Genomic DNA, 16,394 nt, shown 5'->3' with positions numbered 1-16,394 from the left:
CTACAACTGTACCTCATGGCGTTTCACTAATAAAAATTAATTTAAAAAAATTTTTAATTAAAAAAAAACAATACTATACCTTACTTTTTCTCAGAGCATCCATTTTCTTCTGGTCTATAGAACCATCCATTTTCTTCTGGTCTATAGTGGAGTGTCTAGGAAATAGCCATCTTTATCCACTTTCAGCCCCACCTTTATGCCACTACCATTTTGTATCTGAATTTCTATGATCCATAGTTTAACCTCCACTAAGCTATTTTCCATACCAATAACTTCTCTGTAATACATGCTTTAGTACTATTGCTTCTTTGTAACTGCATACTAGCATATACCAACTTTAGTGATCCTAGCGTTAATAAGTTCTGATAAGGGCTGGAGCGATAGCACAGCGGGTAGGGCGTTCGCCTTACAAGCAGCCAACATGGCCGACCCGAGTTCGATTCCTCCGCCCCTCTCGGAGAGCCCGGCAAGCTACCGAGAGTATTCGATATGCCAGACACAGTAACAACAAAGTCTCCAATGGAGACGTTACTGGGCCCGCTCGAGCAAATCGACGATCAACGGGAGGGCCTTTACCTTACCTTTACCTTACTAGCATATAAACACAACTGCATACCTCTGCTTACAGACTTAGTTTTGTTGTCTTTAATTTTTGGTCTCCCCAAGTATTCTATTAGCATCTTGAAAGAAGGCCCTGACTGGCGCATCTTCTCACTAGTACAGTTGAAAGGGAAGAAGGATCTTCGCTCACTGGTTATTTCCTTGTCATTTTCAAATCAAAGAGTCAATATTTAGTGAAAACAGAGTAGGTATTTCCTCATTGTCCCCATTCATATGTAAAATTTATGTAATAGATTTTTTAGCAACATAATTTTGGAAGTAATCATTCCACAAAGAATTTAAGTTCATACTATTTTTGCTATCTTTCTGTTTTCATTTCCTCAGGAGCTGTGATTGTCTCTACACCCCAAGACATTGCATTGATGGATGCACGCAAAGGTGCTGAGATGTTTCGGAAAGTCCACGTGCCTGTAAGCATTTACAACTTTACTGTTTCAGAAATCGAAGATAGTTCTAACTGAAGAAGCAAATCACTGGGAAATAGAATTCAAGATGCACTTAAATAAGTTTGCATTGAGTAAATGAGTGAGTTAAAGAAAAGATTTCTTGACGTTGGAGAGATACTACAAGGGTTAAGGCATTTGTCTTGCATGCAGCCAACCTTGGTCCAATTCTGGAATGACACTTGGTCTCCTGAAGTTCTGTTAGGAGTGATTCCTGAGCACAGATCAAGGAGTAAGTCCTGAGCACTGCCAGGTATGACCCAAAAAACAACAATAAAAAATGATTTCTTCTGTAAAATTTCTTTCAATAAACATTTCTAAGTTTGGATCCAGATAGTATAGCAAGCAGGACATTTGTTTGCCTTGCAGGCAGCATCCCACAGGATCTCCATATGATCCCATATGATCCCCCAAGCACTTCAAGGAATAATTTCTAACTGCAAAGCCAGGAGTAACCACTGAGCATTGCTGGGTGTGCCCCCTCCCCAAAAAAAAGGCCCCCCAAAAATTAACTTTACTACAGTTAAATTCACTTAAAGTCCACCGTTTTTTGAAAAGTATCTAAGGTTTTATATATATGTATATATAATGCAGCAAAATAAAACAAATTGTTAATATAATAAAATACAATAAAAGTAAGATAAATGTCAATTAAAAACAGACAAATGGGGCTGGAGAGATAGTCCAAGGGTTTGGCACATGTACTATGGCATGTGAACTGACCCGATGCCATATGGATATGTGAACATCACTGGGTTCAGCCTTTCAGGTCTCCCAGCACCCTGGTGGTCCTCTACATTGAACCATTGCCTTTCTTGTCTTAGACAGCGCCCCAGAACACACTAAACACTGCTTGAGAATCCCCTAACATGTTCTTGGGAATTCCTCCAAGAAAACAAAACAGATGGAGCCAGAAGGAAAGGCTATAAACAAATTGCATGCGAGTAAAAGACTTAAATATGATAGAAGTGTGTCAGAAGACACATAATATCTTTCTGAGATCTTCACGGTCACAGTTCTCCCATTGTTCATCGATTTGCTTGAGCACGCCCAGTAATGTCTTCATCATGAGACTTGTTGTTACTGTGTTTGGCATATTGAATACATCACGGGTAGCTTGCCAGGCTTTGCCGCGCGGGCGAGGTACTCTCGGTAGCTTGATGGGCTCTCCAAGAGGGGCGGAGGAATCGAACCTGGCTCTGCCGAGCCACCTGCGTGCAAGGCAAACGCCCTACTGCTGCGCTGTAGCTCTAGCCCTGAGTTCTTATGGGGGAAAAAACTGTGTTTGATGAGCACAATCCCATCACTTTTTTTTAAAGAGTTTTTTTAATTAGTGGCAGATGCCACTGAAGGTGATGCTCATTGGGGTGGTGCCCAGAAGTGCTCAGGGCCCAGCAGGGCTCTTCCAGGTGGTGTGGGGATCCTACCAGGTCTGGGGAATGAGCTCAGGGCTTCCCACAAGCTAGGTGTGTGCCCAGCCACTTGAGCCCTCTTTTTAATCCTCACCACCTTTCTCGTACATTTAATTATCCTTTGGTTGTTTTATTTGGTGTGTCATGTTCAAGGGGCTACTCCTGGCTCTGTGCTCAGGGTAACTCCCTTGAACCATGTGGTGCTAAGGATCAAACCTAGGCCTCCTGCATGCAGAGATGCACTAAGCCCATAGGGCTATCTCCCAGCACTGTTCCCTTTTAAAAAAAAAAAAAAAGGAAAAACAACCCATAGAGTTCTTGCTCTTACTGTGCTTTAGCAAACTTGTGGCACAGTTCAGTTTAGAACACACTTTTCAATTCAGTCCAATCCATGTGTTGCGGCCATTTGTCTGGCTAACTGACAGTGTCACTAAAGGTGACTACAGGGGCCAGGATCTGTAGTTTCCAAATACTGCAAATGGATTTTTCAGTCCTTTTAATTTACTTTTATTTACCTTTTACACTTGACACTTACTGGCCTAGAAGTAAAGAACAAATCAAGTCACCCTGTTCTGACAGATCTTTCTCAAGATAGTGAATGGGGTGAGACAGAATCCTCATAGAACATAACAGTGGGGAAGAGGGCTCTTCATCCCCCAAGCTGTGCTGGTCTTCTCCCAAACCCAGGTCAGTTTATCCGCCAGTATTCGAACCCCGGACTTGGATTTCTCACTGCAAGCCCCCCAGGTGTCCAGGATATTGGAAAAAAAAGAAACTCTCTCAAACAGTTTCTATGAAGCCCATATCTCTAATTCCAAAAGGAAACAAAGACACCACAAGAAAAGAAAAGTACAGGTCAATATCCCTGATGAACACAGATGTGAAGATTCTGAACAAAATACTAGCAAATAGAATTCAACAACTCATCAAAAAGATCATGCACCATGACCAAGTGGGATTCATCCCGGGGATGTAAGTATGGTTTAACATTCAGAAATCAATCAACATAATCCATCATATCAACAAAAGAAAAGATAAAACGATATGATCATATCAATAGATGCAGAGAAAGCATTTGAGAAGATCCAGCACCCGATTATGATGAAAACCCTCACCAAAAGGGGTATAGAAGGGACTGTCCTCAATACAGTTAAAGCCATCTATCACAAGCCTATGGCAAGCATCATCCTCAATGGGGGAAAACTGAGAGCCTTCCCTCTAAGATCAGGGACGACACAAGGATGCCCACTCTCTCCACTGCTGTTCAATGTAGTACTGGAAGTACTTGCAATAGTGGTTAGGCAAGAAAAAGATATTAATGTCATTTAGGTAGGAAAGGAAGAAATCAAGCTCTCACTATTTGCAGATAATATGATACTATACTTAGAGAGCCCTAAAACCTCTACCAGGAAACTCCTAGAAACAATAGACTTGTATAGTAAAGTGGCAGGCTATAAAATCAATGCCCAAAAGTCCATGGCTTTCCTATATGCAAATAGTGAAAGAGAAGAAAGTCACATGAAGAAAACAATCCCATTCACAATTGTGCCCCAGAAAATCAAGTACCTAGGAATCAGCTTAACTAAGGAAATAAAGGGCCTGTACAAAGAACACTACAAAACTCTACTTCAGGAAATAAAAGAGGACACAAGGAAGTGGAAAAATATCCCCTGTTCATGGATGAGGAAAATTAACATTGTCAAAATGGCAATACTTCCCAAAGCACTGTACAAATTCAATGTGATCCCTATTAGGATACCCATGGCATTCTTCAAAGAAATGGAGCAAACACTCCTGAAATTTATATGAAACAATAAGCCCCCACGAATAGCTAAAGTAATTCTTAGGAAAAAGAAAATGGGAGGAATGAACCTCCCTAACTTCAGACTCTACTACAAAGCAGTAATAATTAAAACAGCATGGTACTGGAACAAAGGCAGAACTGTAGACCAATGCAACAGGGTTGAATATACTGACATCTCCCCCAAGCATATGATCATCTAATCTTCGATAAGGGGACAAGAAAAATAAAGTGGAGCAGGGAAAGCCTCTTAAACAAATTGTGCTGGCAAAACTGAATGGCTACATGCAAAAAAGTAGGCTCAGATTTCTGCCTAACGCCATGTACAAAAGTAAGATCAAAATGGATTGAAGACCTCAACATCAGACCGGAATCCGTAAGGTTCACTGAAGACAGATTTGGCAAAACCCTCCATGATATTGAAGCTAATGGTATCTTCAAAGATGTCGCGCCACTGGCCAAGCAAGTGAAAACAGAGATAGACAAATAGGGCTATCTTGAACTAAGAAGTTTCTGCACCTCAAAAGAAAGAGTGACCAAAATACAAAGACAGTCTACAGAATGGGAAAAGATATTCGCCGAATACACATCTGACAAGTGGTGATACCAAGGATATACAAGGGACTGGTAGAGCTCCACAAGAAGAAAACATCCAACCCCTTCAATAAATGAGGTGATGAAATGAACAGAAACTTTCTCACAGAAGAAATCTGAATGGCAAAAAGGCACATGAGAAAATGCTCTACATCATTAATCATCAGGGAGATGCAGATCAAAACAACAATGAGGTATCATTTCACACCACAGAGAATAGCCCATATCCAAAAGAACAAAATCAACAGGTGCTGGCCTGGATGTGGTGAGAAAGGGACCCTCCTTCACTGCTGGTGAGAATGCTGACTGGTTCAGCCCTTTTGGAAAACAGTATGGACGATTCTCAAAAAATTAGAAATTGAGTTACCATTTGTCCCAGCAATACCACTCCTGGGAATATATTCCAGCGAGGCAAAAAAGTATAGTCGAAGTGACATCTACACTTGTTTGTTCATTGTAGCACTTTTTACAATAGCCAGAATCTGGAAAAAACCTGAGTGCCTAAGAACAGATGACTGGTTAAAGAAACTTTGGTACATCTACACAATGGAGTACTATGTAGCTGTTAGAAAAGATGAAGTTATGAAATTTACATACAAGTAGTACTACATGGAAAGTATCATGTTAAGCGAAATGAGTCAGAAAGAGCGGGATAGACACAGAAAGATTGCATTCATCTGGGGAACATAAAGCAACAAAATGGGAGACTTAACACCCAAGAGTGGCCGAGATAGTACCAGGAATTTTGCTCCATGACTTAGAGACCAGCCACACATGCTAGGGGGAAAGGGAGCTCAGATAGAGAAGGGAGCACCAAATAAAGGGTGGTATTTCACTAATAAAAATTAAAAAATAAAACAAACAGTGGGGAAGAGGAAGAGCCACCCCACTAAGCTCAGCCTAAATTATTGATGAGCAGGTGTCATGAAGGACAAAAGTTGATATTAGTAAGGAAGTGCCATGAGAGATACTCTAATTAGGTCATGGACTACATAAGGCTCATAATGCCAACATAGGGATTATTTGCCCTCCCAAAAGCAGACATTTTAAATGGTAGAATGCCTTACCTCTCTGAAACCTGCAGAACGGACTAGATGACCAGTAATCTTTGCAAGTGAATGAGGGAAAATTTTCCAGTAGTGAGCACCGTTAAATCGGTGGCCAGCAATGCTCTCCCCACTTTGTAAAGGGCATTTTGGGTCAATGGGATGTGGATTAGGTAACCTTCGAGATACTTCTGGCCCTTGTGAGACATAGAGTCTGATTAGTAGAAAACAGTTGAAATCAGAATGTATTCCATAAATAAAAAGGAGAAAGGTAGTGCTTTGTTTATACTGTTTTATTCCACCCCCCTGATTTTAGTCTTCTCCGTTTTCCCCCTTTTGAAGTGCATTAGTTACCATGGAAGCAGTGATATCTTTGGGATTCATTGGTGTGGTCAGAGTTTCATAATGTCTATAGGAACATTTTGAGGTTAATTTAAATGACTTCTAAAAATTCAAGATTTAGAAAGATCAGGGAAAAGGAGATATGGAATGAAAGTCTCTGTCCTCTCCCTGAAATAATAAAAACTATGCCAAATCTTTGTTTATTTCTATTTGTAGGTGGATATTTTTAATAAGATTTTTTCAGCCTCATACATTTTTAATGGCCAATACTTTATATAAGGTCATTCTCACCCATTTTGGGTGCCCTGGTTTTACTATGGAGGCCCAGATACTTCAGTTTAGAATCCTTCTCCTAACATTTGGGTTTTGGGAGTCACAGGGCTTTCACCATCCAGCTCTTCCTTCTTAGATGATCTCCTTCCCAGCTCTGTTTTCTCTCATTCATTCTAAACTTAAAGGATCACTTAGTTAATTTTAATGCAATAAGTTGTTATTCGTTTATTTTACATATATATTTGTTTACTGATGAGTCCCTGCTGTAATCAAAGTACTATGATATTGGTGAGGTGGAGGTGGGGGATGGAGTAGGATGAATTGTCTTTATTCAATTATTTTTTCCTTTTAAGGAACCTTGTTTTCTGATAAGAGCCTCTTGGATATTTATAACCTCATTTGAGGGTGATACAGTACAAGCGTATGGCCCCAGACCACTGATGAAATATCAGTGTCTGTCCCATCATGGACCAGAATTTTGCCCACAGGCTGGACTCTCCCTCCCTCGCCTCCGCCCCCCCCCCCCCCCCCCGCCCCACGCTCAGCCCTATACCAAGTGGCATTGTAATGAAGGAAGAGCTCCTAATTTCTGAGGCATCAAAGAACTTTTTCTTCTATACTGTCAAGAAAACCTTAAAGGGCTGGAGAGAGAATTTAGTAGTTATGGCACATGCCTTGTGCACACACGCATACACAAAAAATTGTTTTAATTCACAGCAGGGTTAAAACAGTACTGCATCAGAAGCACCTCTGAGTATGGCCCTGGTAGCCCTTGAGCACATTGTGGTGGCTCTGGTGACTGCCAGCCCCACGGAGCCTGCATCACTCTGCATTAGTGGATGAGAGCTTCTCTCCATCCAGCTCAGTTGGCTAAGTGACAACAGGAGGAGCCCTGGCCCCTGGGCACTGTCTGGAGGGCCCAATTGATCAGTCAGACAATAACACTTTCATGGAAAAGCCAGGCCATTTTACAAACCTGCAATTATGCATATGCTGGTCCCTTGGCTTATAAGATATTGTCAGCTTGGAAAACTATTTATCAAAACCTCTGCTTAGACTTAACTGTCTCTAGGAAGCTTTTCTCAGGCTTCAGAAAAAGTGGAGTTCCTTCTCTCACCTATTTGAACATGTTTTACGTTTGACTCATCCCACAACAGGTTTTTCACTAGCCAAGAAGAATATGAATTTCTGGATGGCAAGAAAATCTGCTGTAAATACCTATAAATGCTCAGCTATTGGGCATAGACAGTAGCAGGCGTAAGATACTCACTGTGCTGACATTTGACCTGTGAATATAAGACCATTCACAACCTGCCATCACAGCTCACAGCCACTTTGCCTTGTGTTTGTCCATTCTCTGCCTCGACTAATCTGGTATTTTCCCCACTTATTTGAGATTTCTCTTTATGACCTGAAACATGCTATTCTCCCACCTGACCCCCCCTTTACCCTCACTCTCAACATGGCAATTCTTTTTAATCCTTGTGACATAGATTAAGTGGCTCATTCTTTGGGAGACTTTTCCTGGCCATTAACTAGGTGAGCATTTTCTGGTGTGTGAGCTAGTAACACTCTGCCTCAGCCTTTGAAACTTTTTAAAACATTTTTAAAAAAATTTTTATAAGGGCTGGAGCGATAGCACAGCAGGTAGTGCGTTTGCCTTGCACGCAGCCAACATGGCCGACCCAGGTTTGATTCCCAGCATCCCATATGGTCCTCTGAGCACCGCCAGGAGTAATTCCTGAGTGCATGAGACAGGAGTAACCCCTGAGCATCGCCGGGTGTGACCCAAAAAGCAAAAAAAAAAATTCATAAAGTTGTTCACAATATTTGATTACATTTAATATTCAAACACCAATCCCACCACTATTACACCTTCCCACCACCATATTTCCATCCCAAATCCCAAATGCTGCCCCCAAAGCGGAACCGAAATAATTTATTTTGTATTGCTTGTTATGAATAAGCCGCTAAAAATGAGACAAGAAAGGTTTCTTAGAGGAAAGTGGGTGAAGACTGTTGTATTTTACCCAGGAGCCATTAAGCCCTTCTATGAGAGATTAGTAACATGTTGTTAAAGGTTGAGACGTGTGTGCTTAGATCTGTATCTGTATAAATATATTTCCCCCTAAAATTGGTTGCCTTTTACTTTAATCCTAGTCAATTATGGTGTGCTACTCTTGGTATATTGGTGGTATAAAGTATGAGATGTTCAGGAATAGATTCACTCTTGGATGAGACTCCTCCGAGTGTGTGGAGAGTGGCCAGGAGCGTGGGCGATTGAGTTCTGGAGGTTTTCTGCTGCTGGGGCTGAGTTTGTTGAGGAGGGGCAGGAAACTCACCTGCACCTGTCCCCCTCCGGGTTGCCCCGAGTGAACAGCCTGGGGTGGGATCTGGAGGCTTGGCTATGGCTTATCCCCCTTGAAACTTTTGAAACAGCTGTCAGTACTTCCGCAAATATAATGTTACCTTCCTCTGTACCTAGAACTATAGCTGCTCATGAAATAAACATTAAATAAATGAGTGAACTGGAATTTTCACAAGAATTTCATGACCTGCTTCGGGTACAAAATTTAGTCTGAAAAAATCACAGGTTGCATTCAGAATTGTTCATTTGTCTATAAAAGAAATTATTTATTTGGGAGTGTCTACTAGATTTGGTAAAATTTTATGTAGTAGGCTAAGGAATTTGGACTTTTTCTTGAGATTTTGGTGAGAATCCATAAAGAATGTGGACTGAGGAATAGAAATAATTAGTATTGGGTTTTAAAAGGCTTTAGTAAAATGAAAGTATAGAAAAACTGAAGCTAGGTAACTGTAGAAGCAGTAAGGAAGCATTTGCAATGGTCCAAATTATTCACACTGCAGGTGTGACCCATTATGACTCATAAAATCAATAAAGTGAGACATAGAAACCAAAATTATAAATGATACCAGGGTAATTTGCTCTTGGGAAGACAACATATTATTTTGTAAATATTTGGTCTCAGTTATAAACACGTAGATATTTAATGTAGGTGTGTGATTGAATGTAGGTGTATATTGAGTCAAGGATCTGCTCTATAATAATGGCAATGAAAACATACAGGAAATAAATGTAATTGTCATTTTGAGGGAAGAATTGACAGACTTGACAATTGATTACTAAAGGCAAGGCAGTTAGGGGAGGAAAAAGGAGAAAATCAAGGGATTTTAAGAGTTATACTGCCATTAATAAATCTCTTGTGAGCTCATTTTTTTTTGCTGAGGGTGACAGTGAGCTAGAAATAGGAGACTAGGTTCTAAGTTGTAGATTCCTGTCCTCATTCCCTATGAGGGTTGTGATTTAAAACTGTTTGGCAAACTGACTGGTAGAGGAAATGATTTGGTGCTGGCCTTTTTAGTGCTGTTCACATCACATGATGTATGTGAGCACCCTTTATCTTCATAGAGCCAGATTTATTATTTATCTTTGTAGTCTTTTCTGCACATTTATTTTTTGGCAGTTGGGGAGCTGCCTTCTTTTAATATATAACCTCTTTTATAGTCACAAAATTAAATTACTTTAAATTTTTTATAAGAATTTTTTAACCATTAGGATACTACTTAAGACAGTTTTTAATGTACTAGTCAAAGGGCAAACTTGGGAGTGTGGGTGCTAGAATTAAAATCACAGCTCTTTCACTTTGTGGCTCTATGCCATACCTCAATTTTTTTTTTATTCATCTCATTATAATACTGTTTCTTTCTGAGAATTGAGGTGGGCAAAATGTAATAATGCCTGTGGTGGACTTAGCACAGATTAAGTACTGAATGTCATAAAATACTGTATATTTGATGTGGAGGACACCCGGCCTAGTGTTGACGCCGAGGGGGACCTGCTTCACTGTGGCTTTAGGAAAACACACACACACACACACACACACACACACACACACACCCTCTCTGAAACACACATCCCTTTGAAACATACACCCTCTGAAACACACACATTCTCTGAAATACATCCTCTGAAACATACACAGACACACACACACATCTCTGAAGCACCCTCTAAAATAAACACACATACTCTCTGAAACACACACACAAACACACACATCCTCTGAAACACCCTTTGAAACACACATACTCTTTCTAGGACTGCAGTGATAGCACAGCAGGTAGGGTGTTTGCCTTGCACGCGGCTGACCTGACTGACCCAAGTTCGATTGCTCTGCCCCTCTTGGAGAGCCCGGCAAGTTATGGAGAGTATCTCGCCTGCACAGCAAAGCCTGGCAAGCTACCCGTGATGTATTCGATGTGCCAAACACAGTAACAACAAGTCTCACAATGGAGACGTTACTGGTGCCCACTCGATGAACAACGGAAGGACAGTGGACAGTGCTGCAGTGCTATTCTATGCTTATAATTTGTGTTTATGTATTTGATTTAGGTTGTTTACTTAGCCTCTTTATTTGAGAATTTTACAGGACTTAAAAAATATTTAGACTTATGGTATCTTTGCATTTTTTATTCCTTGAATATTTAGTAGAAACAAAATTTTTCCTTTCATAACAATTTATTATGTAACTAAAAGTATAGTCTAAAGACTCAATTATTTAAGTTTGAATTATTTAATTCAGGTTAATTACTGTCACAAAGTGACTTCAAATATATTACAGTGCAAACATAATGGAAGTTTCTTTCCTTTTTTTCATTCTTTTGTTTTGTTTTATGTTGTTTTGTTTTGTTTGGGATCCATAACCAGCACTGCATGGAGGCTTCTTCCACCTATATGCTTTGGTTGTTCCACCTTACATTTCCCAGGGAACCATGTGGTGCCAGGTACTAGACCCAGACTTTCCATATGCAAAGTGTCCTCAGACAGTTGAGTTAGCTCTCTGACTTCACAAGTTTATTTCTTGCTCATGTAACAGAACCAGCAGATGAAAAGATGAGGAGGTGAACTCTATGAAGTCATTTAGGCAACTGGAATTTTTACCATTTTCAGATGTGAATTCTGAGATTACCCTTAGTACCATCCTCACTTCAGCAACCCAGAAGGAAAAGACAACCAGAAATTTTAGGAATCTGTGAGTTAAGCCTGGTTGTGGTGCTTCATACTTCTCACGTTCCACTAGAACTCAGTTATATGATCCACAAGTCACATTTCTCAAGGATCCCAAGAAGTGTGGCTTGGCAGCATGTCAAGGATGAGCAGGTTATAGATTCTGGTAAACAACTCAATGTCTTTACTACGGTTGACCTGGCAGAAAATAGAGATTAAAACTTAACACTGGTCATTGCACTTATTTTATATACACAAATGGATGCGAAATTTATGTAATAACTTATGTGAAAGTATGTAATGTCTTACTTCAGCATTGTAAATAGCTATTTATTTTATAAAAGAGGTAAAATTAATTTCTCCTGTGGTTTACTTTTCCTGAGAATTAAAAACAAAAAATTGAAACAAAAGTTTTTCTGTGGTCAGGCAATTATTTGTATTTATTTGTAAGGATTAATGATTATTGTCTCCCAAGAAAGTTTAGATCACAATTCTCAGCTGGTTCAGATAAATAGGGGCCCACAGTATAAGACTACTGGCCCAACTGATAGGACAGTGGGTTCACAAGAAGGAAATAAAGTTGGAAGGAGGTCTGAGTAACACTGGCTTAGATAATTTTAGAATGTCACAGTCACGGTCATGGTCCTCCCATTGATTTGCTCGAGCGGGCCCAGTAACGTCTCCATCGTGAGACTTGTTGTTACTGTGTTTGGCATATCGAATACGTCACAGGTAGCTTGCCAGGCTCTGCCGTGTGGGTGAGATACTCTCGGTAGCTCGCTGGGCTCTCCGAGAGGGGCGGAGGAATTGAACTCAGGTCGGCCATGTTGGCCGCTTGTAAGGCCCTACCACTGTGCTATTGCTCCAGCCCAATTTTAGAATGTAAAATAAATTATTTTATTAATGTTTTTCTTTTTGCTTTTCATTGTTTTACATTTTTTTCACCAAAGATCCTATAAGTTTTTCCTAAATAACGCAGACAATTTTAACATATAGTTCATTTTACAGAATAATCCATTGTGTTAATTGATTTTCCATTTAACCAAGATTTCCATATTTTACCACTGAATATTCTTTTGGTTTTTTGGGGGGGTCACACCCGGCGATGAACAGGGTTTACTTCTGTTTCTGCACTCAGGAATTACTCCTGGCGGTGCTCGGGGGACCATATGGGATGCTGAGAATCGAACCTGGGTCGGCTGCATCCAAGGCAAATGACTTACCCACTGTGCTGTATTGCTCCAGCCCCTGAATATTCTTAAAACTCAGATGTTCATATCTGTTTTAGAACTTTTTAGTGTTTTGTTGGCCTATTGCATGAATTATCTTTATCAAACCATCACAAGAACCTTTATTTTAATATTTTAACATTATGTTAACATTATTTTTAACTATAGTACAGAGATTAGATAATTCACACTAAATCACTCATCTGCTCATTGGGCATCTGGGCTCTTATTCTAAGAAGTCAGCTTTCTGATGCCTTGTGTTTAGCTGCTGTTGTATGGATTATTCAGAGTTGAGATTTAGCAATGTGATATCATGGAATATCACAGTCTGAGACACTCAGGCAGGAAAAAAGAAGAGTCTCCATCAAGTTTGCTTGCCATTAGTATTCTGCTTATCTAGGTGGACAAGTGAAGGTAGAAAATTGATAGATTTAAAACTGGGAAGAAGGCTGGAGCGATAGGACAGTGGGGAAGCTGTTTGCCTTGCAAGTGTCTGACCTGGGTTCAATCCCCAGCATCCCATATGGTTCCCCAAGCACCGCTGGAAGCAATTACTGAGTGCAGAGCCAGGTAGTAACCCCTGAGCATCACCAGGAGTGACCCCCCCAAAAAAAATCAACCAAACAAATAAATAGATTCATTTATAAATGGCCACTTTTGTGCCCACATGACCTCATGATATTCTTAATAAGCAATAGAAAATAGATTATCTAGAACCTGCTTGTAACAGTGATGGGAAAATTCGAAATAATTTTGATGGGAAGGCATAATGGTGGCGGGAAGGTGTAACAGTGGTGGGATTGGTGTTGAAATATTGAATGTAATCAATGTGAACAACCTTATGAAAATAAAATTTGAAAAAACATTAAAACTGGGGAGAGATTAAGGGGTCATTAGTTCTGTTGAGAAAAGTTTAATTGAGGGTTTTAAGGAGAAGGGAAACTCCATGATCAAAATCCATGAGTAACAGTGAGCCAAAAGAATATTTCAAGTTGGGCATCCCTTTATAATTGTGCTTTTTTGAACAGACACAAAAACTAACAAAGCTCAACACCTCAATTTTAATTTCATTTTAATTAAAATTTTACTTTATTTTTATTTTATCAACTAGTTATGACTCATTGTGTCAGATCACTTAGGCCCATAACCAAATCCTGTAGTTCATTTACTTGACATTTTGTTTGTTGACTTTCACATACAAAATAATTATCTTGCTATTTGAAAAATTTGACTCTTATTTATTAACTGTATAATCTTAAGCAACTAATTTATATTCAGTGTTTTGTGATTCTGCTGTGTGTCCATGCTAAGTACTCTGTACTTTGCTCAGCACATAATTATGGAAAAGGTAGTTCTGAGTGTTATTCTTAGGGTAGATTTTAGGAATAGTTATAAATACTAATTGCAGAATTCACTTGATCACTCGACTTCCCATTAATCATTGACTTGCTCAAGCGGGCGCCAGTAATGTCTCCATTTGTCACTGTCACGTGCTAGTGTAGCCCAATGGCTTCTATTCATTCTAGGAACATGAAGAGCCTCAAAACGATTGTTCAGGGTCTTGACAAAGAAGTCTGACCATCTGGTAGATGGGTGGCCATGCGGTCTTTTGACGCTGGCTCTAGTCCAGCGGTCATCTCCAAATTACGTGTCCAGCCCATCTGATTTTCTACACCTTGGTAAACGAGACAGAGTCCCTGATTCTTGACCATCAATGGAGGTCAGAACTCCGGATTCTTTCTCTCATTTGAGTGAAACGTGATACTCCAAGCATAGCTCTTTCAATTCCTCTTTGGGAGACCTGAATAGCATTCTCATCCTGTTTTCGTAGGGTCCAGGTCTCTGAGGCATATGTCAATGCAGGAAGAACAGTGGAATCGAAGAGATGTGCCTGGAGCCGGAGGTTCTTCATCCTCTTAGCTATTTCTTCGATGCTCTTGAAGTGTTCCAAGCCGCTCTTTTCCTCCTACGCAACTCAGGTGCCAGGTCATTCGTCATGTTGACTTCTCGACCTAGGTACATATAACTGTTGCATTTGGAGATGTTTGTCCCGTTGAGAGTGAATGGAACGTCAGGAACAAGACCGTTTCTCATAAACATTGAACCTTTCCACAGTCACGGTCGAAGTCGGCCAGCATTTGTGCTGCTTGGCTAATGTTTGGTGTCATTAGAACGATGTCATCAGCAAAGCGGAGGTGATGTAGTTGCCGAACGTCTATCTTCACTCCCATTCCTTCCCATTCCAGTCGTCACATGATTTTCTCGAGGGTGGCACTGAAGAGTTTCAGTGAAATGGTATCACCCTGCCAAACCCCTCTCTTGACATGGGTGATCACTTCTTTGTAGAATGGTGAGATCCTGGTAGTGGATCTGTAATACAGCTCACAGAGGATCCTGATGTATTGAGATTGAATGCCCTGATTGGCTAGGGCTTCAATGACCATTTTCGTCTCAACAGAATCAAAGGTCTACTTTAAATCAATGAATGTTAGTCAGAGCAGCCTCTTGAACTCCCAAGAAACCTCAATGAGCTTGTTTATCGTGTGGATATGGTTGGTCCTGCTGAATCCTTTTCGAAACCCGGCCTGCTCACATGGTTGTCCTTCATCTAGTGTTCTGCCAATCCTATTCAGGATAACTCGAGTGAACAGCTTGTAGATGATAGACAATAGGCAGGTCGGGCAATAGTTGCCAATGTTGTGGATGCCCCCCTTTTGTACAGTAGTACAGTCCTGCTGGTTTTCCATTGGGATGGAACCTTGCATTCAGACAGGTAGCATGTGAAGAGCTGAGCCAGTGTATTGATGAGTACTGATGGCAGGTTCTTCAGGTGTTCAGGTCTGACCTTGTCTGGGCCAGGTGCTCTTCATTTCTTTACCAACGAAATGATGTGTTGGATTTCGGAAGCAAGAATGTTGGGAACGACATATCCATCCTGTGGAATTTTGTATGTGGGCAGGTGGACGTGGCTATCAAAGAGATCTGAATAGAAGTCATGAATAATCTCCATTGCCCTTCTGGAAGATGTGATAGATCCATCAGGACATCGGAGGGCAGTTATCTTGGTCTTGTAGTTGGCGAAGGACAGGCAGGCTTTATGATTGCTTTTCCCGAATACTTGTAGAATTCAAGGCATAGAAAAATTTAATAAATTGTACCTTATAAACTCATTGCTAACCAGCTAATAGGAACATCTATGCAGAACTCTCTTTGTATTGTTCTTTCTGTGACAGGCTGCTTCTGAAAGAGGGAAGAAAAGAATACCCATTAATGATTAGAATTCATTTTTATCTATAAATACTCTTCAGGGTATATACCAAAAATGGGTTCGGGACCAGTGGAGACTTAAAAAGCACTTATGCATCTATTCCAGTTATTATTATATTATTCTTTATTTAATAGTGAGTTTTTCCTCTCTTTTCCTTAAATCACAGCTTTTAATCTTTGTGACAGGTTCCAACAAGCAAAAATTTAACCTGATTGTAACGTTGAGAAATTGGATTATATAGTAGCCTGAAAATCTTGCTTGTTACTTACCTGAATTTGCATTTAAAATGCCAAGAAGAAATTAAAATTGAGGCCTTTTGAGCCTGTTTAACTCAAT

The 16,394-nt window shown here is 40.2% G+C and overlaps 1 protein-coding gene across 1 annotated transcript in view; it reads left to right on the top strand.

Moving 5' to 3' along the window:
* Positions 1 to 16,394, top strand: part of NUBPL (NUBP iron-sulfur cluster assembly factor, mitochondrial) — a 286,873-nt gene that overhangs the window by 248,679 nt on the left and 21,800 nt on the right. Inside the window, exon 8 of the mRNA XM_056133666.1 lies at positions 946 to 1,031. Coding sequence (XP_055989641.1) covers positions 946 to 1,031 — 86 coding nt within the window. The remainder of the gene's footprint in view (positions 1 to 945; positions 1,032 to 16,394) is intronic.

This window comes from Sorex fumeus, unplaced genomic scaffold, assembly GCF_029834395.1.
Source record: "Sorex fumeus unplaced genomic scaffold, SorFum_2.1 ptg000098l, whole genome shotgun sequence".
Lineage (NCBI taxonomy): Eukaryota > Metazoa > Chordata > Mammalia > Eulipotyphla > Soricidae > Sorex > Sorex fumeus.
This window is presented reverse-complemented; position numbering and strand designations above follow the sequence as displayed.